Source organism: Pseudorca crassidens, chromosome 1 (assembly GCF_039906515.1).
Source record: "Pseudorca crassidens isolate mPseCra1 chromosome 1, mPseCra1.hap1, whole genome shotgun sequence".
Taxonomy (NCBI): Eukaryota; Metazoa; Chordata; class Mammalia; order Artiodactyla; family Delphinidae; genus Pseudorca; species Pseudorca crassidens.
Genome location: NC_090296.1, coordinates 174,548,061 through 174,574,268, shown reverse-complemented (window position 1 = coordinate 174,574,268; position 26,208 = coordinate 174,548,061). Strand labels below are relative to the sequence as shown.

General features: G+C 41.4%; 1 protein-coding gene across 2 annotated transcripts in view; it reads left to right on the top strand.

The window, feature by feature from the left end:
* SFMBT2 (Scm like with four mbt domains 2) overlaps positions 1 to 26,208 on the top strand; it is a 209,637-nt gene that overhangs the window by 79,374 nt on the left and 104,055 nt on the right. For both annotated transcript variants that reach the window (XM_067700782.1, XM_067700793.1), the window contains exons 5-6: positions 17,040 to 17,128; positions 18,781 to 19,027. In XM_067700782.1, the coding sequence (XP_067556883.1) occupies positions 17,040 to 17,128; positions 18,781 to 19,027 (336 nt within the window). The remainder of the gene's footprint in view (positions 1 to 17,039; positions 17,129 to 18,780; positions 19,028 to 26,208) is intronic.

The window sequence follows — 26,208 nt, the reverse complement described above, 5'->3', positions numbered from 1 at the left end:
AAAATATTCTAACCTGAATTCAGTGTATTGTTTTTATATTTTAACCAAAATATAATGACTCTATACAGTATATGCTGATTAAGAAAACTGAAAAAGTAAAATAAAACCATGTCATTTTTCTACTGTGAATTGTGGCCCTGCAGTTAATGTAGATGTTTTTGTTTGCAAAAAATCATCTGCTCCAGTATGTAAGTGATGGAAATAAAATATTTTAAAGATATAAACCAAAAAACAATATGCAGAACATTTTTTCGCTTTGGTGATGTAGAGCTGTGTAGGTGTGTCCCCGTCTCCCTGGGCAGCCTCGAGGGGAGGACTCTTATGGGAGATGCCAGTTAACTTTGGGGGAGGCTGTTTCAAGAAATACCATGTAGCGGCACTGCGAGGTGCTGGGTTTCCTACAGCTGGAAATAGGTGCTCTGGATAGAACGTTGGTGAGGTCAGTAGGAAGGAAAATGACAGTGGCTGGTGGGACAAGAAGAGATGTTTTACGTGGTGGGGGTAGGATGTCCTCCAGAATAAAGTGCCATCTGAGCAGAGGCCTGAAGGAAGGGAAGGGTAAACCCACGCCTTGGGTATAACTGGGGGAAGAGCATTCTGAGCAGAGGAAACAGCCCGTGCAAATGTCCTGGGGCAGGAATGTGCTTGCTGTGTTATAGGGCAGCATGGAGGCCAGCACAGTGGGACAGGGAGGAACATTGGAGCTGTGGCCCATGGGGCCATGTAGACTGGGGTGAAGACTTTGGCTTTTCCTCCTCAGAGGGTTTTGAGCTGCAGAATCGCTCAGAAATGACTTGTGCTCTGAAGGCATGATTCTGGCTGTTCTGTGGGGAGGCCACATCCACGAGAAGATTGTAGCAATAATCCAGGCGGAGTGGATCAGGGTAGTGGTTGTAGATTTGGCAAAAAAGTGATTGGATTCTGGATTTTGAAGGTGAGTCAACGGGGTTTGCTGGTGGATCTGACGTGAGTGTGTTTGTGTGTGTCTTTGGGGGGGTGTTGCTAGGGGAGTTTGAGGGTCAGGGAGAGAGTGTCAGAGCCAGGGGTGACTCCGCAGGTTTTGGCCCGAGCAGCAGGAGAAGCACAGTTATTACAGAGCTGGGAGAGTCTGTGGGCAGAGCACGTGCTGGTGGTGGGGGACCAATAGGTTGTGTTTGACGTGTTAAGTTGGGGTGTTGGTGGAGCCGTCGAGGTGGACGTTGTGTGTATGAGTCTCGAGTTCAGAGAGGCGACCCGGATAGAGGTTTAAGTGGGTGTTGCCAGCATACAGCTGGTGTTTGAAGCCGTGAGACTGGATGAGGTCAGTTAGGGGATGCATGTAGGTGGAGAGGATGTCCCAGGACTGTGTGCTGGGATGCTCCAGGGTTTAGGGGGTGAAAAGATGAGGAGGAACAGCAGAGGACACTGAGACATGATGCCCAGTGAGGTAAGATGAGCAAGAGAGATTGATGGCTCAGAAGCAAGGTGTCTTGGTCAGTTGGGGCTGATTTAACAAAGTGCCATAAACTGGGTGACTTATAAGCAACAGATATTTATTTCTCACCGTTCTGGAGGCTGGAAGTCTGAGATCATGGGCCCGGCATGGTTGGGTTCTGGGTTGCAGACAGCCGACTTCTCTCTGTGTCCTCTCTTGGTGGAAAGGACGCCAAGAGAGGTGTCCTCACCTCTCAGTGGGGGAGCTCTCTGGTGTCCCTTTTCTAAGGGCACTAATCTCATCCATGGGGGCTCCACCCTTATAACCTAATCACTTCCCAAGGTCCCACCTCCAAATACCATCACACTAGGGGTTAGAATTTCAACATATGTATTTTTGGGGGGAGGGTGGGGCACAAGCATTCAAAACATAACACTAAGTGAAGAATGTTTCAAGAAGGAGAGAGTGATCTTATCCAGTGCTCTTAATTACATCAAATACATACATGATTGGGAATTGACCATTGGATTTGGCAGTATGGAAGACACTGGTGATCTTAAACTACTACCTACTTAATCTTTTACACTCTGTTTTGTACTCTACAAGTCTCGCCCCACTTGCTTCATGGTACTTGCTTAACCTGCTTCCAAATAGTTGTACCCTGGCATCAGGCAATTCTGTTCCGTTACAGCCTTTGCCCTTGGATTTGACAGATGAGAAATTGATCTCTGAATCTTGCCATATAGAGTTCTCAGAGCAGAAGGATCTTAAGGGAAGAAATGTGTGAAGGAGTGAGGTTATATGTTGGGATTATTCTCCAGTTGGCAGACCCGTAATTTAGATGTCATTCCACCTCTGTGATTTTGAGTTGTCAGTGACTCTTGTCATTTAGACACACAAAATGTGTTTAAAAAAAACCCTTAAAATTCAATAATAGTTTTTTGCTAACAGGTTAAGAAAATTTACAGGTAATAATAATGTCCTCATAGAATGTAGGGACGGAAAGGACTTAAAACTACAATAGCTAGATAAGAAATCTGTTTTCAAGAACATATTTTCTAGGGGCTCCATTTTTGCCAAGAAGCTCTGTTTTCTAGTCCTTCAGAGACAGAGTCTCGGTGTTTTTATAGGACTCATTGATAGAAGAGAGTTTATGTTTTATTAGTCTTCACACACATGGCAGGTTTAGAGAATTTAACCAGCTCTGGGGCTGCGTTTTATATTCAGGCATGACTCTTAGGTCACTGAGTTTGTCCATTACTTGTAGTATGCCTGCAGGCTGTTGGCACTCACGGTTGGACCTGACTCATTATGTATGAATCATGCCTCTTCTCTTGAAGAACATGTTCTGAATCTTCTTGAACTTGACTTTAATAAGGGGAATTTCATTGCCTGTCATAAATATGTCAGATCTCAATGTTGAATGCTTACAGAATTATTCCATTTCTTTTCTCGTGTTATTGTTCGTATTAGGCACGCACACACTTTGAATGAGATGTATTTAAAAATGATACCTTTTTAATGATTATAATTAGCATGCTTACCAGATTTGAATCTCTTAAGAAAGTAATAGTTACGTATTTTCACAGAGTATTGCTCTTTAAAAAATTTCATTCTACGGGAAATAACATTTAATGAGGTGTAGTTGTTGGCAAACAGGAGTTTTATTTTTTCAAACATTTGTTTAAAATTTGCTTACCTAGTAATATAAATCTTTTAAAGTATACGAGAAGTAGATTGGAGAAATCTGATCCAGAATCTAAGGGTTTTTTTGAGTAATTGTGTTTTACGTCCTTGATTTCTGAAATAATTGGTGTTTTGCATCTGTTTTATTCTCTTAATTATATAATACATGTGTTTGGAGGAGTTACTGTTCTAAAATGGAACTTTTATGCATAGGATGTGAGTTAACAGAAATCTGCCTGTTACAAACGTACTCTTCAGTATATTTGCCACCAACTGTGATAGGTCTGCTTACTCTGTTTGAGTCTTTTCTTGTTGAATGGGGATGAGAATAACTAGTTCATTGGGTTTTTGGAAGCACTAACTGAGATGCTGTATGTGAAAGAGTGCTTGGTACGTAACGAACACTTAGTAGGTGTCTTTGTAATCAGAACTGTAGTGTCTCATACCCGTTGGGTTGGAGAAAGGTGAGAAGTTGTTTCACTTTGGAAAGCTGTGTGGGGAGCATTTATTGGGGCCTCTGTGCTGAGTGCTGGGATCAACAGTGATGATAAGAAAGAGCATGTCGTCCTCAGGGAACTCAAGTCTACTGACGTATATCATAGCCGTGTTTTAATATGGTATCGTCTCTGTAATCGTTCTTTTTAAATTTAATTTTTATTTTATAGTGTAATATAGTGGATTTACAATGCTGTGTTAGTTTCAGTTGTACAGCAAAGTGAATCAGTTGTACATATACATATATCCACTCTTTTTTAGATTCTTTTCCCATATAGGTCATTACAGAGTATTGAGTAGAGTTCCCTGTGCTATACAGTAGGTCCTTGTTGTTTATCTGTTTTATATGTAGTAGTGTGTATATGTTAATCCCAAACTCCTAATATATCCCTTCCCCCCACCTTTCCCCTTTGGTAACCATCAGTTTGTTTTCTAAGTCTGTAATCATTCTCAGTCTTTCTGGGGTCATAGACTACTTTGAGAATCTGATGAACTCAATGCAACTTCTTGGAAGAGGCATTCAACACACACGCGCGCACGCACACACACAAACACACAATTTTGTATTCAATTTTATGAGCTCATTTATTCACTGTACTCAATTTCATGAACTCCGTGAAGGCAGTCACGCACTGTAAGTTAAGAATCTTTGCTTTGGGGAGATAATAACTGGTCAGTCTGAGACTTTAGTAATGAGCTTGTCTAAGATGAGGGGATTGACCTGGCTGCCAGGCTTTTGGTTGAGTGATGTTGCCAGCAGTCCAAATATGGTGGCCCAAGAGATGGAAAAGCCAAGCATGAGCTGGACTAGAGTCATGTGTGAAGGGTGGGTCTCGGTCTCCAGCATCTCTTCTGGGGCTGCTCCAGAAAGGTGAGTGGAGGCATAGTGGTCTGGCTTTGGAGCAAGGCTCTGAGTAGAAGCTCAAAGTAGTAATTTACATTTTCCTGGTGATGTATGATGTGAGTAGTTTTTCATAAGCTACTTACCACATGTATTCCATTTTGGTGCGGTGTCTGTTAAATCATTTTTAAATTTTTAAAACCATTTTTAAATCAGGTTGTTTAAGAGCTCTTTGTATATTTTGGATAACTGTCCTTTATCAGATGTGTCCTTTGCAAATATTTTCTCCCAGTCTGTGGCTTGTTTTCTTATTCTATTGATAATGTGTTTTGGGGAACAGAAGTTTTAAATTTTAATGAAGTCCGATTTATCAGTTTTTTTTTAATGGATAATATCTTTGGTGTTTTATCTAAAAAGGCATCACCATATGCAAGATCATCTAGGTTTTCTCCTATGTTATCTGCTAGGAGTTTTATAGTTTTTCATTTTATATTTAGGTCCATTTTGAGTTAATTTTTTGTTGTTGTTGCTGTCTGTGTTGGGTCTTCGTTGCTGTGTGCAGACTTTCTCTAGTTGCAGTGAGCGGGGGCTGTTCTTTGTTGCGGTGCATGGGCTTCTCATTGCGGTGGCTTCTCTTGTTGCAGAGCATGGGCTCTAGGCACGTGGGCTTCAGTAGTTGTGGCGCACGGGCTCAGTAGTTGTGGTGCACAGGCTTAGCTGCTCCGCGGCATGTGGGATCTTCCCAGACCAGGAATTGAACCCATGTCCCCTTCATTGGCAGACAGATTCTTAACCACTGTGCCACCAGGGAAGTCCTGAGTTAATTTTTGTGAAGGGTAGTTTTTTGTGTGAGGTCTGTGCATAGGATCGTTTTTTGCGTGTAGATGTCCAGTTGTTTCAGCATCATTTGCTGAAAAGATATTTTTGCTCCATTGTATTGCCTTTTCTCCTTTGTCAAAGATCAGCTGACTCTATATATGTATGTCTATTTCTGGGCTCTCTGTTCTGTTCCATTGATCTATTTTTCTGTTCTTTTGACAGTACCGCACTGTCTTGATTACAGTAGCTTCATAGTAAGTCTTGAAGTCACATAGTCTCAGACCTCCCACTTTGTTCTCCTTCAATATTGTATTATTGTATTGGCCATTCTGGGTTTTTTGCCTCTCTGCATACATGTTAGAGTCAGTTTTTCAATATCCACAAAATAACTTGCTGGGGTTTTGATTTGCATTGCATTGAATCTGTAGAGCAAGATTGCAAGAACTGACATCTTGGTAAAATTGAGTCTTCCTATCCATGAACAAGAATATCTGTTCATTTATTTAGTTCTCCTCTGATTTCATCATAATTCCCTCTTGCTCAGGGGAGGTCAGTCTTTTGTTCTATCTGAGCCTTCAACTGATTGGACGAGGCCCACCACATTTAAGGAGGGCAATCTGCTTTACTCAAAAGTCCACCAGTTTAAATGTAAATCTCATCCCAAAACATCCTCTTGTTAACAGGATAATGTTGGACCAAATATCTGGGCACTGTGGTCCAGCCAAGTCAACACACGGACAGTAATGTGAAAGCTGTTGATAAACAGACTGACTCATGTAATTAGATATATACAAAGGGCATGTGGATTTAAATTTTTTTGCAAGCTGCTTTCTTTCTTTTTAAAACATTCCCCTAAGTGGATCATTGGGAAAAATTTGAATGGAAACTATTTAGCTGCAGCAAAGAAGGTAACTTTACAGAAAGAAATAAGTCATGTATGAGGGAGAGAGATATACCGATGAAAATAAAATCTTTAACAAACAATTGTCTTATTCCATTGAATTCAGAGCCCTAGACCTTTGTGATATGTCAATTCAGCCTTGACTGTTTCTCTGTAGTGATAGCCAATAAAAGACCTGTAGGAAATTTTTCCTAGTAGAGAGAAAAAATAGTTGCTGACTCTTTGGAAGGGTATTCTTTAAAAACAGGGAAATGTTTAAAGCAATAGCAGAAATGTCTATAAAGTGAGATATTGACAGCTAGAGAATAATTGAAGGGAAATATGCAAGAATGAGAGAAATTCCATGTTTTATTGGATAAGTCTTTAACCAGCAAACAGTGATAAGGTTTTAAATTTCTTCCAATAGTTTTAGAGGCTATTTATCTTCTAGGCTCCTAAAGATATGATGCAGAGTAATATGAGTTATACCTTGAGAATGTCATAAATAGTTCTTATCTTTATGGCTTTTGTATTGTAAATTATGGCTGTTTATTGGGCTCAGAGGTCCTGGGGAACTTCAGAGAAAGCAGTTGGTCCCTTGGAGATTAAGCTATGGATATATAGTACCTTGTGTTTCTTTAATCTCTGGGTGATGCCCTTGTCTGAAATGAACAGTATCAGTGTTGCCTAATGCAGTAATACCATGTACTCACCCAGAAGGAGAACTCAAGAGAAATACTAAATTTCTGTCCTGTCTCATAAGGTGTTTAATGCGGACTCAATTAAATGAATGATCTCTCGCTTTCTGGGTTATGTGTGCCGAAACTAAAATCTTAAACAGTAACTTACATCATATGTAAGCAGTTACGAGCCACGCAAATGTTGGGTTGGCCAAAAATTTCTTTCGGGTTTTCCGTAAGATGTTGCAAAAACCCGCACGAACTTTTTGCCAACCCAATAAAAGAAGAAACAAAAAGCAATGGCAGTTCCTTTATGAATGCTTGTGGTGTACTATGGTGCTAAATCATGTTTTATCGAAAGGTCTGTGTAATATCCATGGTAACGGTAGTTCCTAATCTGAATTCAACAAGTTCTCTTTCATCCAAAGATTAGTTAAAAAACAGACAAAATTTATAAAACCATCTAGTCTGTCAGACCTTCCCTCCTGTGATAAAATTTTATTAAACACCTACTATATGCAGTTGTTATAGGTACAGGTATATAGTAGTAAGGCAGTGATATGATAATTCCTAGGCTCACGGAGTCATCAGGCGGGGACTCATTACACAAATGAGTGTGAACATGTCATTATAAATTGTACTAAGTCTAGGAAGGGAAAGAATGTGGGATTCCAGAAGAGAACACAGTTTATCATGGAAATTAGGGAAGATCAGGGAGGATGTGAGATGAGGAGGGGTTGGTTGGGGCGAGATGGGGGAAAGTGTTTCTATGAAGAAGGAAGAGGATGTGCAGAGCCCTAATGCAGCCCTTTGGAAGAGATGGGTTTAGAGAAAACCAGGATAGAGAGCAAAGGGAAGAAGAGTGGAGTGGCCCCAGTGATGCGGGATGTTGAGCCTGGCTTAGGAGTTAGAAATTTATTCCAAGATTCAGTGTCTGGACGACATGATCTCATGCCTTGTTTTAAAAGGGTCATGTTGAATATGATATACAAAGTTAAGACCTCTGCTATATCTAATGAAGAATTAACATCTACCATAAATAAAGAGCTCCTACAAATTGGCATTAAAAAAAAAAGGTATCTCTATAGAAAAATACATGAAGAGTAAGTTCCCAGAAAAGAAATCTGAATTGTCATCATGTTTTTTTGATACTAAGCCTCCCTGATATCAATAAAGTGAAAACTAAAAAATCAGTTTCGTATGGTTGAGATTGTTAACAAAATCAGAGAAGTCTGAGAATATAAAATACTGGCAAGAATGGGGGGAAATGGGAAATTTTATATACGCATGGTCATTGTTCAAATTGCAAGCATAATTTTGGAGGGCAGTTTGCTGATATCTAGTAAATCCTTTGCTCTTCTACTCCCAGGAATTGATCCTATGGAATGTCTCCTGTAAAATTTAATGGCCTAGGGCCTTCCCTGGTGGCGCAGTGGTTGAGAGTCCGCCTGCCGATGCAGGGGACACAGGTTCGTGCCCTGGTCCGGGAAGATCCCACATGCCGCGGAGTGGCTGGGCCCGTGAGCCATGGCTGCTGAGCCTGCGAGTCCGGAGCCTGTGCTCCGCAACAGGAGAGGCCACAGCAGTGAGAGGCCCGCATACCGCAAAAAAAAAAAAAAAAAAATTTAGTGGTCTAATCTCAGCCTTACTCTTCCTTGTCCTATCAGCAGCGTTTGACACAGTTGATCATTCTCTTCTTGGTGGAAGTTCTGGGGGGTGAAGTTGAAGGGGCTGAACAGTGACTGAAGAGTTAAGTCTTCTTTGCTAAGTTTGGTTTTGGAGGGGAGCAGGGAGGTAGGAAATTGTCAGACAAGTGAGTTCGAGGGCTTTTTTAAAAAAAAAAAAAAAAAAAAAAGGGATGAGTGATTCCAGAACTTGTGGGTGATGGTTTAGCCCAGTGTTTTTCTTTCCCCAGCAGTTATACGTCTAGTCGCTGTAGTTTTAGAGGGGCCTGGGTGGTGAGTCTGAGTGAGGCTTAGTGGGGACAGAGGATGGGAAGGTTGAAGGACTCAGAGTGTGTGGACCTGGGCTGGGCAAGATTGGGAGTGGGTGGATTTTTAAAAATTTCATTGGAGTAAAATTGATTTACAATGTTTCGTTTAGTTTCAAGTGTACAGCAAAGTGATTCAGTTATACCTACATATATATCTATTTTTTCTCATTTTCTTTTCCCATATAGGTTATTCCTATATTACATACAGGAATAAAGAGTAGAGTTCCTTGTGCTAGACAGTAGGTCCTTGTTGGTTTGGAAGTGGGTGGTTTTAAAGGAAGCAGAACAGGCATGGCAGTGGATCCCTTAAGGAAAGCGCCACCTCACCTCTTGTGTGTCCCTGACAGGGACATTCCGTGATGCTCCTCCAGATATTACGTAATCCCACCAAATCCCCTCAACAATCCATTCCTGCAAGTAGATACGTAGGGAGGTACTTGCCTTACTTAAACAGGCAAAATAAAATACAAGAAGAGCTTATTAGAATCAATTCATTCTTCAGTAAGTTGCGACTTGCATAAGTTGTAGGAATAATTTAACCGAGAAGTGAAGTTTCAGAGCAACTGCTCAAGCCAGATTTGGAGTATAGGGGTAATGACATCTGGTTTGAATGAATGCTGAGTTCTGTGATTATCTCAAGTGGGCTGTTTTACTTGTTTCTATGTGCTTTTGTGCATAATATAAAGAACAGAAGTCTGATTTGGATGTGGAGGAAATGTACAATAGACTTCAGGAACTATAGTGTGCTCTGTTGTGTCAGTTTAAAATTATGTATAAATAGCTGTGTGTGTAAAACATTCATATTGATGTAAGCACTGTCTCATCTATTCACAACTGATCTCGTTCTCCTAAAAAATACCAGCAAGTTACTGTCTCCAATAATGATCTTTGTGCATGGGGTATCCTGTATATTGTGTTAAGACTATTATTTCTAAGTTTAACCAGAGAGATTGCATTTCACTACCATATAGCAGGTGATCAATTTTATAATAATGTGAAGCAGGAATAGAAGATAAAAGTGAATTGGATTCCCATAATGGTTTATACTGGGAATTATTTTCCATGAGGTAGATTATAATTTTTATTGAAGTATAGTTGATTTACAGTGTTGTGTTGGTTTCAGATGTACAGCATAGTGATTCAGTTACACCTATATATATATCTGTTCTTTTTCAGATACTTTTCCTTTGTAGGTTATTGGAAAATATTGAGTAGAGTTCCCTGTGCTATACAGTAGGTCCTTGTTGATTATTTTATATATAGTAGTGTGTATATGTTAATACATTTTTTTTAGATTCCACATGTAAGTGGTATCATATGATATTTGTCTTTCTCTTACTTGCTTCACTTAGTATGATCATCTCTAGGTTCATCCGAGATTATTATTATTTTTTGTGCCAGTTTGTCAGTGTTTCATGATGTGATCATGATGGCAAAATTAGCATTAACATCCAAGTTAGGGAGAGGCGGGTAAGAGACTAGAAGGCAAAAAAGTCACCCTTTTTTGAAAATTCTGGAAGGAATTTTTATTCTAATTATAATTTTTCAAATTAATAAAACATTAATATGTGATTTTATACTCATGGCCATCATTTTGTATCCATTGATTTGGTGTACAGGTTTATTCAAAGTTAAATTTGGATTGCAAGAAATTGTTAGCCTGTAGTTAAAACATCACTTGGAGACATTTCATATATGTGCTTCTGAAAGAAAACTTAGTATGTTATACAAACATTGGAGTGCATTAAAGAAGGAATGATTGGCTACATTATCAAAGAATACTTCACTTTTTACAAGGGTTGATACTTTACCACTTGAGTAATAACTGCTAGGAAGCTTATATTTATTTTCTCATTTAATCCATACAACCATGTAATGAAGTAGCTGCCATTAAAAGTCACCTCTGACCCCGTGATAAGCTAGTTTCAACAAAAGATAACTTCTTATCTATTCCCAATATTGAGGAAATCTCTCAGCATTGTGTGGAGTATTAAGTAGCAAAGGCCTTTCTTTTTAAGGGATACATTAAATCATTTATGCAGAAATACTGACCAAGGTTTTAATGAGTATGGCGTGAATGTTAAACGTTCTAATTATGTAGAATATTCTGAGGTCAACTTATTTTTTCTGTTTCAACCTAAGGTTATCATTGTCTCCATCATTTGCTTCCAACAATTCTTAGGTAATTTCTTTGTTGAATTCTGTTCTTTGGAGCGAAATAATAATAATATTTCTTTTTGTAATTATACAAGTATATTTATATAATGGAAAGAGGTCTGAATTGAAACTTTTCCTCCATTCTGTGTAAGTTCTAAGGAATGTGTGAGTATGTGTGTGTGTATTTTTGTGCACGTATATATGATTTTTATGACATTCTTCACAAGTTATATCTTAATTGAGGCTGTATTTATTATTAAAGACAGAAATACTTCTGTCTATATGTTTGAACCCCAGTAGTATGTAATGTGGTCCATTGCACTTAGTAGGAGCTTATCAGTCCTCTCCAATCATTTTATAATCTATTCTCTTGTTTGTAGGAACAATTTAATTTGAACCCTATGTGAAATATTAGTACAGATTCTTTCCTTCAAAAATCTCCAAGGGAGAGAACTCTACAGTCTTTTATTCTTAATAATATGTGTAAGTGCTTCCATTTATAATTCAGGATTCTCTGTTGCCTCATTTCTTTAGCAAACTCTGTGTTAAAGAATCTTTTCCCGATAAGTCAAAGGCTTGCTGCCTCACATTTTGTAACGGCCCAGTTCTCTGGTGAGCTGGGAGTAGCTGTGGATTGAACAGTCTTATTTATCTCTTCTTCCTCCAGAAACCCCATTAAAGTGATAGTAAAGGAATAACAAATACATAAACCAGCAACAGAAAGAATTGCAGAGGCACCAGCGCAGAAAGGAAATTTCACGTTTCTGGTGGCCTGAGAGCTGATGAAGGCTTGGTGACTGCTGATGCTTGGTAGGGGCTGCCGCAGCCCTGGACACACGTGCGGGCTGCAGCTGGGGGGGGCCCTGGGATCCCCCGCAGGCAGCGGACTTTGGATTGAATGCCCGGTGGGTGGGAGTTCCGCGTGGGGCTGAGAAGCACAGCGTTGAACGGGGTGCTTGTAATTGGAACACCTCCCAGGCTCTGTCTCCCCTACCCCTTTGGTACAACCAAGGACCAGAATCCACAGGCTCCTCCCTCAAGCTCACCTCTGAAGAAATGGGCAGAACTGACCGGGGAGAAGCAGGGAATCTAGTTTGGGAGTTTGCTTCACAGAGGGGAGTTGCTTAGTGCCCACTCTGAGTCAAAAACCTCTGTTCCAGGACACGAATCCCACTTTCAGACTTTCTCTAGTGTCCAGTTTAAGTATGATGCACGACTAAAGGCCACCAGTCACTCCAGGAGAGCCTCTGATACAGGAGAGAAAGAGGCAGATACAAAAACAAAAAACCCATAGGAATCAGAGGATCCAGGGCACAGAAAAGGAGAACATCCTCTAATTACTATAATGAGGGGTTTTGAAAATGGCGTCTGGTAAGAAGAATGTTTAGAAGAAAGGAACAATCAAAGAGCAAGAAAGAACCATTACAAATTAAGAACATGACTGATACAATGGATTCAAGTTGAGCAAATGGCCAGAAAGAAGAACAAAATATCCCCTGTTTAAACTCTAGGACTGTAAGGAATGTGACTTTCCTTTTACCCACAGTGTGTTTGAGTGAAAGTGGCCTCACTGTTCATGGTAATTGTTCTCCCCATCTTTCCAATGAGCAGAAAGGCATGATACAGCCGACCTCTCCATGGACCTGTCTTTTCTATGTGGTGACAGGGAAGGAGAGGTAAGTGTGTCCATCTGACCCCAGCCCAGGTCTCAGTGCTCAGGATCTGCCTGAATGGGCAGCTCTGATGGGTGACTTTGTGTTCCCCCAGACCAATGTCCATAGGAAACAGTATCCTTGAGAAATGGTGAATTACTTTATGTTTACATGTGCTCAGTGGGGCTGGAAATCCACCAAGAGTGGTGGTTTCCCAAATTCTGAAAAAATGATGGTAATCTTCTGCCTTTCATTTGGAACTCCTGTTATAGACAGCTCTCTAATAAAGCAGTTGTAGGATTTGGGGGTCATCTAAAATGTCTTCATAAAAAAAGTGTGTGTGTGTGTTGGGGGCGGGTGTTTCCTTTTTCTGAAACTCAAGTTCACGATGGCTTCCTTAGGTGAGATGTGGGTACCTCTCCAAAATGAGGCATGAAAATGAAAAATGTAACTGGGACTTCTAAAAAAGTGAAGTTGAATCTTTATATAATGTTGTAACAGTAGAACCTTGAAAACATGTTCATGAGAACGTTGTAGAAAGATCCGGATTTTATTCTTCTTATGGACTTCCAGGAGATTCTCTCTATAAGTTAAAGAAATGGGAAAATGATTACCAAGTTGTGGATACACTTTTATCCACCTAAAGTTGCGGAGTTTTTCCAGTTTAATCATTTCTTTCTTGCTGTAAAGTTCACATTTACTGTAGTTAGGTTGCGTGTTAAGTTTTCTGAGATTTAATGTCATTTGAAGAAAAAGATAAGGACCATAGGGCAAGCAATTGGTTTACATTTGAGAGAGATTTTTCTTACATTCATATGCCTTGATTTTGAGTCTTTGAAGAGAGATGTTCTGTAGTAAATTAAAATTCATAGTTTAAAATTTTTTAGTTAGAAATTTATATGTGGAAAATTACAGGGCAGCTTGTATTGCAGTGAATTCTCAGGGCTTTCTGGGCAGTTTTTATTGTACTAGAATTTAACTGAATTGAATATTGTCTAAAACAAACCCATTGCCTGGGAATTGTAAATTCATCAGGCATAGTTTTGTATATATGGCAGTACGTCTTGTCATCGATTTTTACATTTGAAAATTGAGAGTTTTCAGAACTAAATGTCCACTGAAATAGTTGTTCTAAAATTAGCACAGTTCCTGAGAACTGTTTTCTTTCTACTTTCTAACCTAAAATGATTGGTGTACCTTTTGCAGCTAAGATACATTTTTCCATGGAGAGCCATTTGTCTAGATATTCTGTGGCAAATAAAAGCGTGCTTCAGAGCCTCACGCAAAAGCATATTAATGGACAGTTACAGGACCTTTGGAGTGCAGGGCCCCGGATATGTAAATTTCACAGCCATCTCCAGTGTTCTCTTGCTGTGACTCAGACTATTTAAATTTCAACACTGCACAGTGTCTTCACAGGGTGCATACGTATTTCAGAAATTCTAATTTAACTTTGATTACATGGATGTTAGAAACAACCCTTAAATGAAAAACTGAGTTTTCTTCTCATAGGGGATGTAGACATAAGTTCTGTCAGTCACAGGACAATGTTTCCCTCGACTGTGCTAATTGTCACCCTTTTGGAATAAAAAATGAAATGCATATTTATTGGGTGCTGTTGTATATTTTGTCCTAATCTTGAAACTTTTTTTAAGCAGTCATTTTCATATTATCTCTGTCATGCCTGCAATTTAAATGGTTGATTTCTCTGTATGCAAAAGCTTTGAGAATCATAGATGCTAGTGGAAAGACTCCTTATAAGTTTGGCATCTGCAAACTCGAGTTTGAGGCTGGCTCTGCCCTTGTTTTTCCAGTGAACTTGGGCGAAAGTTAGTTAAAAACAGCCACCTCGTAGCATTATTAGGATGATCAAAAGATACAAAGTAAATTAAAGGGCTTTGTAAAGTGAAAGATAAATACAAATTTTAATTAATTTATCTGGTATTCCATTGCTTTGGTCTTCTCAGTCACCTTAGGCAAGCAGCAGAGCTGTCTTAGTGCATTCGGGCTGCGGTAACAAAAATACTGGGTGGCTTGTAAACAGTGGAAATTCATTTCCCACAGTTCTGGGGGCTGGATCCAAGTCCAAGATCAAGATACAGGCAGACCCCATGTCTGGTGGGAACCAGCCTCCCGGTTCACAGACAGACGTCTCGCTGTGTCTTCACAGGGAAGAAGGGGCGAGGCGGGTCTCTTTGATGAGGTTACTAATCCCACTTATGAGGGCTTCATAAGTCTCATGAACTTATTTAATTCTAATCACGTCCCCAAGGTCCCACCTCCTAACGCAGTCACATTGGACATTAGGATTCCACAAATGAATTTTGGAGGTGACACAAACATTCAGTCCATAGAAATGGGTGTAGCATTGAAAAATGTTTGCTACACCTGCTAATGATGGAAAAGGACCCAATAACACAGTTTTCGCCCCAAATATATGCATTTCCTTATAAGTATGTATGTAGAAGGTGGTATTTTATTTGAGGAAAAAAATCCCGAGTAGTAAGAGATGTTGAAGAGGTGGGTTGCTCTTTGCTAAGTGGGTCCAGGTCTAGGACATTGTTGTCCCACCCAAAGCTGGGATTTCCAACTTTGCCCAAATCCCTTTCGTCTTGCTTGAGTCCCTTCCATTTTGATGTTTCTCTTGGTCTTATGATCATTAATGGGTGATGGTGGGAGATATTGACTGAGCTGCAGGTTAGTGATTGAAATAGCAGGTTGCTGCCACTGTTCCCTAAGCTGTTGGCAGTTCTGCCAAAGCATGTTGAAAGTTTCCATCTGCAGTTTGTGGGAATCAATAAAAAATATCTGGTGAGAATGTGTAATAACTCAGTATATACTTATAACAAAACTAGGGTTGTTATTTATTAATTGCATAGATGTGCCAGGTATGGTTATATTTTTCTGACGGGTGTATCTTCTTTAATTCTTATAGCATCACACAAGGAAAATGTTGTAGCACTAGAGGAAAGAGTCCAAGAGAAATTGGGTGAATTACTCAAAGTCATGTAGCCAGTGATGGCAGAGCCCAGCTCAGAGTCCGGGTCTTCGCCACACCGTGAGCTTGCTTTTCCCACCACCGGTGTGCCCTATTTCCCTTGGGTAATAACTCTGTTCCTTTAGGTTTGAGCTAGAAATGGTTGCATCTTGCTTTGAAAGAACCTAAACAATCTATGAACTGCTTGAGTCTCGAACCTTTCACAGCGGCTATGTATTGAACATGGTACCCTGGGCAGTGTCTGGTCTTCATGGGATGTGAAGGTCGGAATCACAGTGGGTGGATGGGAGTCTGGGCCAGTGTGCTGTTCTCATGTGGCCGAGGTTGTGAATCCTGTGATGCCCTGAGAAGGCTTGGGGCCTCTCCCAGGGGTGGATGTAGCCCTAGCTTTGGGACATCTGTAGCCTGGGAGCTATGGCAAGAAAGTTACATCTTTCTCGAGTCTTGGGTTTGAAGCACTTGTAGAATGCAGGCTTCCAAAGGCCAATATTTCTTTTGCAAAAGGTGTCTCAAATGCAGTGCTCTCACCACTGTTTGGGGCCCCAGACAGCCGCCTCTACCTTGGCTTCTCTGCCGTTAGCTTCCTTTGTCTCCCTTCAAGCCTTTATGCTATTTTCAGATTCATCTTATGCAGAGATTTGCTGTTTATTAAACGTGTGTGCTGGCTTTCTGGGCTGTCCACCGTTTTATTCCATTATTTCCCAATGCTCTGTGCTCAGGCCGGGCCGTGTGTCCGAGGGCTGCACTTTCTCCATTTCCTCCCTCCATCACTCTCATTAGCATATGATGTTCCTCTCAGCCTGCAAATCCCTTCTTCCTCTTCTCTGCCTGTATAATAAATCTTAATATAATTCAGAGCCTGGCTTTATTTCCCCACCTGGAAATAAATAAAGCACCCTCATGGAGCTGTTTCTTCTTGGAACCTCCTAAATTCTGTGCTTTGGAATATTTTCTAGGTTTTTTAAAAATAATTTTGTTCTTAATGGTTAGTTAATTCATTCATTAATTTTCTTTTTTTGGGCTGCGCCGCGCGGCATGCGGGATCTTAGTTCCCCGACCAGGGCTTGAACCCTCCCCCCCGCATTGGAAGCGCGGAGTCCTAACCACTGGACCGTCAGGGAAGTCCCTCTTCTTTGTTGTTTACAGAAGTTTCTGAACAGATGATAAGACTTCAGGGCTTCACATTCTTTCATCTCCTTGGTGCCTAGCAAAATCTAGGCACGTGGTAGGTGTGAAGTCACCCACTGCTGACAGATTTGTTGTTGCCATTTTAGTACTTCACTTAAGCACAGCATTTAAAACGAAGAAAAGTCATGAAAGAACACATGTGTACAGAAAAGTGCTGGGATTTTTAACATGTTGAAAGCTCCACTGATTTGTTGAAGTGTGTTTTTTTTTTTTTTTTCTCTCCTTTGTCTCACCAGCAATCAAAGAGAAGTACACGGACTGGACGGAATTTCTCATTCGTGATTTGACTGGTTCCCGGACGGCCCCAGCCAGCCTCCTAGAAGGTGTATGTATTGTTATCCAGCTATTCTCTGTCTGAAGCAGCACAGTTACATGAGCTCACACCTAACAGCACCTTTGCATATATCCTTCTGCGCGTACATGCGTCCACACGGATATCGGTGTCCAAATAGCGTAACTTCCTGTTTTTTCCCAAATTACTTAGGTTACTGATTCTAATGGCACTGAAGAATCTTCACCTTTGGTCCAATCAATAAGTGGAAAATTCGCTTTTATGTGAACACATTTTAAAATAATAACATGTTAGGATAGGTATCCACTATCCTATATGTTTAAGACTCTATCTTATGTTAGTGAATGTATATAAAATCCTGTAGAATAACTGTTTTGTAGAGGTGATGACTAAGCCTATATGTGCTGGGCTGTAGTCTCAAAGTGTATGGATAAATGGTTCCATTCACTATTGTATTCCGGATGCATTATGCCGAAATTTAAACACATACACGTTAAGTAATAGAAATGGCTAACCATATTTAAATGTGGTTAAGGTCATTTTAAGGTACTGAAGTAAAAACAGTTTAATCTGCAATCTTGATGGTGATATGAAAATAATTTTATCATAAAACATTTTAATATTTACATTCTAGAACAGGAAGAGAAATGTACTGTTATAAATAATTATTGAGTCACCAAATCTGTTTGAAGAATGCCCCTGATAAAGGGGAGAACACAATGAATGACCAAGAATACAGTGTGGATTTTGACAATCTCATTATTCTCTTAACATTAACCATAAATTTCTCACCTGTCATAAATGATACTGATATTTTGGAACACCACGGTCTAAAATATAGTCATCTGGTTTTGTTTTGTGATGATTTTTGCCTCGTGTAGTTTTGCATCTCAATGGCTACTAATTTAATTGTTCGGTTGACAAATCAAAATGATGATTGTTCGCCCTTTCAAAAGGACAAATTGTTTTGCTCTGTTAAATTTTTTAAACATATTTGCCTGCAAGGCTGGCTGAACAAACACCCTTTTCCTATGCAAACATGCGCTAAGAAGGTTGCTTAAATGGGGCAGGTGTTATATATATTTTGTAAACCAACTATGGGGTTAAGTGTACAAATTACACAATAGTCTAATTTAGCTGATTATTAATGTGTATTAGGCATTCATCAAAAATGTCCTCTACACATATCCATGCATTACTCACGTAATCAAAGTACGAGAGTGTCCTGATTATGCGAGCGGGGCCATCGTAAGATAAACGTCTGCTGAGTCAAGGTATAAATTGATCGCCCCATATCAGATGTGTCCGTCTATGGGAAGAGCAAACATTCCGCTACCGCATGTTTTCTAGCTCGAGGCAAATTTGGTGTAACGCTTCTTAAAAGCACCCTCGTTCCTCACAAATGCAGTTTTATCTGGGAAGGGTGATTTGTTTGGTGAGAACTTAGCACAAACTGTCATTTTCTATTTACTTGTGGCTTTGTTGTTGGATACAGAGTCGGGTATAATGGATGTGTGCGCGGGAGGGGAGGGGAGGGCGGGGGCAGTGGGGTGGAGGGAAACACCAGACTGTTTGCCAGTAGCTTGGATGATGGTGTGAAAAAATATTATCTTCTGCTGTCATCTGTTTCCATGAGAACCTTAAAATAAAGTTTAAAATAAGGAGTTTTGCTTCTGTTTAAACAGCCTCTGCGAGGGAAAGGCCCTATAGACCTCATTACAGTTGATTCCTTAATAGAGCTCCAGGATTCTCAGAGCCCTTTTCAGTACTGGATAGTTAGTGTGATTGAGAATGTTGGAGGAAGATTACGCCTTCGCTATGTGGGATTGGAGGACACTGAATCCTATGACCAGTGGTTGTTTTACTTGGATTACAGACTTCGACCAGTTGGTTGGTGTCAAGAGAATAAATACAGAATGGACCCACCTTCAGGTAAGGGCCAGAGCTTTGGCTGCTCTCAAGCGTTTTAGAAAGAGATGTGATTATTTTCCTGGATGTCTCTCTGGAAAATGTATTAGCTCTGTGGTGTCTTTTACATCTGTACTTGTGGATATGAAGCGTTTTAACTTCAAATACTTTCTGTAGCAAATAGAACCCAAGACTTCTATGAATAGCGTTCAAAAATGAGAAAGCAGAGCTGGAGGCCGTGGAGAAGTTGATCTGGTTCCTTTGCAATCAATGGTTTGGAAATGAAACACACACTATAGTGGGACTTGGTGATATTCTCTCTTTTTCTTTAGGAATTTGATAGTCTTGCAAGTAGGTTCTAAAGTCTTTGTACTTCTGCCCGTCCACCCATCCACCCACCCACCCATCCATCATCCATCCACCCACCCATCCATCCATCCGTCCATCCATCCATGCGTCTGAATATCCAAACCAAATGCTTATCATTATGTTATCTGTCCTGACCTGGAAATAGCAAAGAGAAAATCATCATGCTTTTTTCCCTGGCATATCATAGACTTTTAAGTAGCTTCAAATACCTTGTCAAATGACTTTCCAGAGACTTAATTGGGTAGAAGAGTGCATTATTCTTCCTGACATACCTAACTGGGCAAAAATCTCAATGTTTATGAAATAACCATTCTTGAATGTTTACTACATGCCAGGTGAGTTTACATCTGCTCGGATGTTTATTTTGATTCCAAAAAACTATTTCATGTGACTATTTCCTTTTACAGCAGAGAAAATTTGAGACTGAGTTTAAGCTACTTGTCCAAGATCACCCAGTCTGTAGGAGGAACGTGCTGTAATTCAAATTCCCAGGTCCCCTCCCTCTTCCATCCAGTTCCCCCTGCTGCCTCTGACTGGCCTTACCAACCTTTCGATATGTAGCTTCAGAACAAAAATGTTGGATTCTTATGGAATTAAAGACGCCAAGGAAGGAATACTCCTTTCTTCCCAAATTTGCTGATTTTCATTTTGGTCAATTTCACAGGTTTATTGGAAGCAAAGACTTGGCTCTTTCCTTCATTAAAATTGCCAGAGACTTTTTTTCCCTCCCATCTTAGTTGCCAGTGTTAGTCTTGAAGACATGAAGCTGAGGCGTTGTATTTCCCTTTTCCGTCAGTCAAGGGCTTTAATTGAAAAAACGTCTTGGTTCTGTGTGTCATGTGTTTGCATTTGAGTTGAATTTGACAGGCATATAGACATAGAACATGGTATTTTATTAGTATTATTGTTGTCAACGTTTTGAGAGGCAGCCAGGAAATCCATTTATACCCTGAGTAATGTGGGGATATGATGACAAACGAAGGGCCTGTCAGTTCCGTGAGAAGAGATCTAAGCTCACGTTTGCCTTGGGATTCATAACCTAGCAGGAGAAATTTACTCTGTGCAGAAAGTTGGGTGTATAAGTCTTAGCTCGGTATCTAATTGCTTTATAAATGTTAAGAAAAACATATATTTGCCAGTGTAAAAATTTATAGCAAAGCAAAGGATTACTACTGGCCCTTAGGTTCTGTGCAATGTACCCTTCCTGTGACATCATGGACTCATACTCAGCAGCCAGAATGGAAGGTGTCCCTGCAGAAACTAAGGAAATATTTCCATAGGAGAGTTCTCTCTCTTCCTGTAGATAATTTGATGTCTTTACAAGACAAGAATAAATTGTGTTTACTCATCTTAGTAATTTTCTGGAATTGTCCATTTCACTGAAGACTTTGGTAAAGGCATTCATCATCAAGAAGTTATCTTCCCAACATTGAAATTGTCAGCAGCTAAACTTAGTTTGGGGTACTGTAGGTTTAAAATGGATATTGGTCAAACCAAAAACATCAGGAGACTTTCTGTTTCAAGCCATAAGTCCTGATGGCAATGGCAAAAAAAAAAAAAAAAAAAAAAAATTATCTGTAGGAAAGGCTGTGGATGGGAAGAAGAAATTAAAAGGTGAAAGGACACCCCCAAATGTGACTCTTAGTTCTTCAGATGCAGTAGTTACAAGATGAACACTGAATTCTCCTACCTGATTCAGCAGAACCACACCCGGGAAGGCAATTAATCACCCAGGTTTTACACACGGGAACAGAACCCAATCCTTTGCATAAATTAATTTCAGAACCCAATGTGACTTGTTAAACTTAGATGGTAGTGCTCTTTCCTTGAATGAAATCTAGGTGGGAGTAAAATTTCACAGTTGCATAGAAAATACTAGGCTGTTTTTTCTTATTCCCAAACACGCTTAAGTAAATGAAAAGTGTTCATCATTGACTGGTGGTAAGTAGAGCTGGAAGGGTTGGGGAGGAGAGCAGGTAAGAGAGACTTTGCGTATAGCATCGTCCCTCGGTATTCACGGGGGATTGGTCCCAGGACCCCAAGGATACCAAAATCCAGGGATGCTCCAGCCCTTTGTATAAAATAGCACAGTACAGTTGGCCTTCTGCATTCGAGGGTTGGAGGTGTTCTGCACCTGTGGTTTCCCCTTCCCAGGTTCCGCGTTCGCGGGCTCCTCCATCTGTGGTTTCTTCCATCCGCGGGTTCCGCCCACTGCAGGTGGAATATTCAGGACCTGCGGGCCGGGAGGGCTGACTGGACTTTGAGAGTGAGGCCGTGCCAGGTCAGCCTACTCTCGATGCCCTCTTTGCTGTGCTGACATCAACACCTTTGCTAAAAGTAACCATAGCGCCTCCTTTCCTTTCCTTATTCTTTCTACTTCTTGAAGGACACAGTATTTCTCAACCGTTTGGTGTGAATAGAGATATAGAAATAGGTGACAGAAAGTAGCTGGCTAGTCAGTCTTCAAACACTGGAGGAGAAGGTGCTGGCTTTTATGCTGTCCGCCAGCGAGGAGCCTGCATCCCATCTTTGGGTGGAATCAGAGGACACGGGGTGGGGGAATGGGAGGTTAGAAAGAGGGGCAAAGTCACCTTGCCCCACTCAACCCACCATCAGGATTGCAGTGCTGCCGGGGTAGGTGGAGTCCAGCTTCAGTGAAGACCAGGTGAAGGAATGGAAGAGGGTAAAATGCCAATAATCATGGGAGAGGCAGTGGCTTCCCGCGGTCCTTAGTGATTCAGGCGTTATCAGGACAGGACTGGGAATCCACGGGTGCCTTTTCTTCAGTGCTGAATGGAAGGCAAATCATGATTAGACAGACCTGGAGCTGTTTTTCCAGCTGTGTACCCCTAACGCCTCCCCTCATTCATTTATTTTCCTGCCCTGTGGCCTTCTCTGTGTTCCTCGAGCTTTCTATGCGTGTCCCCTCTTTTGGAATGCTGCTTTACCATGCCCCCACTTCATCCAGACCTTGGATGAGAGGATTTCACTCACCGCTGAAACTGAAAGTGCGGGACCCATTCTCTGCTGTGTCCCCTGACACCCTGCCCAGCACATAGTAGGTGCTCAGTAAATATGTGTTGAGTGAGTTGACTGCATAAAAACTGGGTGTGTCTAGACAGAAGGAAGGAACCAGCCAAGTCCACCTTCCAGGAGCCAAATAATTGATGGGGATTTGGAAGCCAATTTGGAGGGGAGAGCCCAGGTGGACGCACCTCCACACAAGGAGGACTGTACTGTCCTCTTTCCCCTGAAGTGTTAGGGGGGCTTCTGAGCAAGTAGAGATGTGATCTCTTGTTTAGCACCCAGGATGGCTCCAGGATATAAGATGCACGGGAATGTGGTCTGTGGGGTTCAGGATGAGAATTTCTTCCTTTAAAAGGGTCCACGTGTGAACAGAGCTTGAGAAACCCGACAGAGTGGAAGGAACATGGGCTTGGAGTCAGGGTTCAAGTCAGCTTCTCTTTCCACTTCTGTCACTGGCTACAAAGCTTCTGGGCAAGTTACTCTACTTTGAACCTCAGTTTTTACATCTGTAAAATGGGGATAATCATACATTTGCTGTGCTGCTAAGTATTACTCGGGTGATTGGTATTTTCTAAATATTCAATCTGTGATCAGAGTTTTAAGATTATATTTGATCTTCTAAGAAATTTAAGTAGGTCATTGAGGTCAGGGGTCATTTAGAGGCCCCACCTACTTTCATATTTTTGGATGTTTAGAAAGCAAGATAGAATCTGACATGGTTTTGCAGAAACTAAAGAGATGAAACTTTTTGAAGTTTAAGAAGAATCCTTATCTCTATATTCTTTTGTATATTTTTTCCCTTCATAATCTTTATGTCAACCATTTCCCCCCCTTTTCTTTCTATTTTAGGTAGTTTCTGGAGCCAGAAGTTTCTGAATCTAATTCAGATGCTTCTTCCTTGAACTATTTCTCATTCAAAAAGAGTTGTTTGTTTTAGTTCAGGCTACCTTAACGAAATACCATTGATTGGGGGAGGGGGCTTGAAAAACACAAATCCATGGTTCTGGAGGATGGAAGTCCAAGATTAGGGCATCAGCATGGTTGAGTACTGGTGAGGGCTCTCTTCCTGATTTGTAGATGGCCACCTTCTTGCCGGGTCCTCAGCTGGCCTCTTCTTTTTTTTTTTTTAAATCTTTTGGCCATGCTGCATGGCATGTGGCATCTTATTCCCTGATCAGGGATCGAACCCATGCGCCCTGCATTGGAAGCATGGAGCCTTAACCAGTGGACCACCAGGGAAGTCTCCCGGCCTCCTCTTTATGTGTGCATGGAGATGTATATATCTATATCTGTATCTGTATCTATGGGGTATTGAGAGAGAGCAAGCATGCACTTGAAAGAGAGCTCTTTGGTGTCTCCTTTTACCAGGGCACTAATCCCATCATGGGGGTCCCACCCTCGTGACCCCATCTAAACCTAATTACCTCCCAAAGTACCATGGCATTGAGAGATTAGGCCTTCAACATACTAATTTTGGAAGGACACAAGCATTCAGTCCATAGCACTTCCCAGTGTCTTTTAAGAAGCATAGATGAGCCTTTCCTTACTGGTCAGAGCCTGGTGGAAAAGGAAGGAGAGGAGGGTGTGAGGTGCATGAATAAAGGGGATCACCCCTCCAGGCCTTCGATCACCCGAGGCTGTGAGATGATGATTTTGTTCACTCCTCTTCCTGCCACACTCTCTGTGAGATGTCCTGCCAACATGCACAGAGGGGGACACCTCGTTTTCACTCAGGCTTCTACTTAAAGATGAATCAGGACAGGTTTTAATTGCTTATTACTTCCCACCAACAGAAATTGACATGATACACTCTATTAAATTACCTGCAACACGATCACTTTAAGAACCTGTTTTATGTTCTTTTAATGGTGCTATTTATTGTCCGTACACTTGCCGGCGTAACCAAGCGCCTCTCTGTCTAATGAAACACACACATGGACTGTTGCTCTCTGCTTATTGAAACTAGGAGGTGTTTAGCTTCTGCAGGTGGTTGAGCGTACTGACAGAATTGCAGTTGCTTTTCACCTTTTAAGACAAGGAGTATGCCCTGCCGTGGGGTTGAATTCCATATTAGGATTCAACGTCCTCAGCACGAAGACGAAGAATCTTAAGATTGTAGGACGGAGATAAAAGTCCCGTGAGACTTCCTGGGTGTCTTCACCCATTCAGGCCGCTGTAACACAACACCACAGACTGGTGGCTTGTAAGCAGGAGACTGATTTCTCGCAGTTCTGGAGGCTGGATGTCCAAGATCGAGGCAACAGCAGATTCAGTGTCCATTGAGGACCCACTTCCTGGTTCACAGACAGCGTCTTCTCACTGTGTCCTCACCTGGAGGAAGGGGAGAGGAGCTTTCTGGGGTCTCTTTTATAAGCACTCTAATCTCATCATAGGAGCTCGGTCCTCATGACCTCATGACCTCTTAAAGGCCCCACCTCTTAATGCTGTCACCTTAGATGTTTCAGCATATGAATTTTGGGGGAGGGGGGCATATTCAGATCAAAGCACCAGGCTTCTTAGGCTACTTGTCTTTGGTTTGGTGGAACAGGCATCAGGTGGATGCAACCTTCTAGGGTGATGTGGCTGGTCCAGTCCTGCTCTGCCGGTGTGTGTGAGTCCAGGTGTCAGGAGAGGCTGTGAGCATCCCTCTGGGGATGTCTCCTCGCTCAGTTCTGAGTTTGGACCTGACCATGTTGGGTTTTCATGGCTCTGGCCTTGAGTAATTTTTAAGCCATTCTTCTTTTACCCTCTTCTCTGCCTCAGGGGCTCCCCTTCCCACCCAGAGACCTCAGTTACAGACTGCGGGAGCTCGGGCGCCAACACTTCTTCTTCCCTTTTTCTATCCCCTGTATGTCTGCAGACCCTTCCTCTGACCTTCTCTTTGGAGGTCACCATCCTTTTCCATGACTTGGTCCTCCTTTTACTACCATGTCGAGTTTGAACTCCCCATCGACCTGCTTCCAGAACCCTGGAAGAGTGGATTTGTTTCTGTTCTACTGAGGAAGTCCAGGGTCTTAGTTATTGTTTCCCTCCTGACCCCGTCTTGAACTGCTGCCCTTGGTGTCCTCTGGGCTTTGCTTCCTAGAATCCTGAATTGCCTTCCCTTTTCACCGGGACTTTGATGCAGTGCCCCTGAGCTGAGCCACTGGTATATTCCAGGGAATCTGCCTCACCGTCTCGGGACAATTGTAGGGCTCCGTGAATTGGTCCTTCTCCCTCCTTTGTGGGACTCTGTGATAAGCGAGTCCTCCCTCAGGACCCCCCCCCCCCACCTGTGGAGGTTGGAGGGACCATTCATTCATTCTCTGTAGAGGTGTTTGTTGTGGGGACCTCACTATGTTCCCCCAAACATGTATACCAAGGAGAATTACAGGCTATTTTGTCTCTGATAGAGAAACGCCAAATTGGGGGAAAAAATTCTGCAGCGACGTAAGAGCATAAATAAAAGGCTTGAACGCATTATAGACACTATACACAAGTAGAGCCTATCTTGTCATTAATTATCCTTTATGTGACTTGGTGTGTCTGACAACGAGGGGCGGTGGGTAGTGCATTGATAACCTGGCTCCTTCTGACAGCATCTCTCACCTAACCATAATTGTGATAGTCTGAAAAGACTAAGTAAACTGCTGAAACACAGGTGCTTCAAGCTCAAGGTGAGTTCAGAAGCTATGATCATCAAAATATATGGCCGCCTGCTAAAAAGCAGACATGCAAGAAATTAAAAATATAGCCCCAAAGGCTTAATGTTGCCTTTTAACTGTGCTTAAATTCATATTCATATCCTAGCTGTCTGTCTGAAGTAGCCT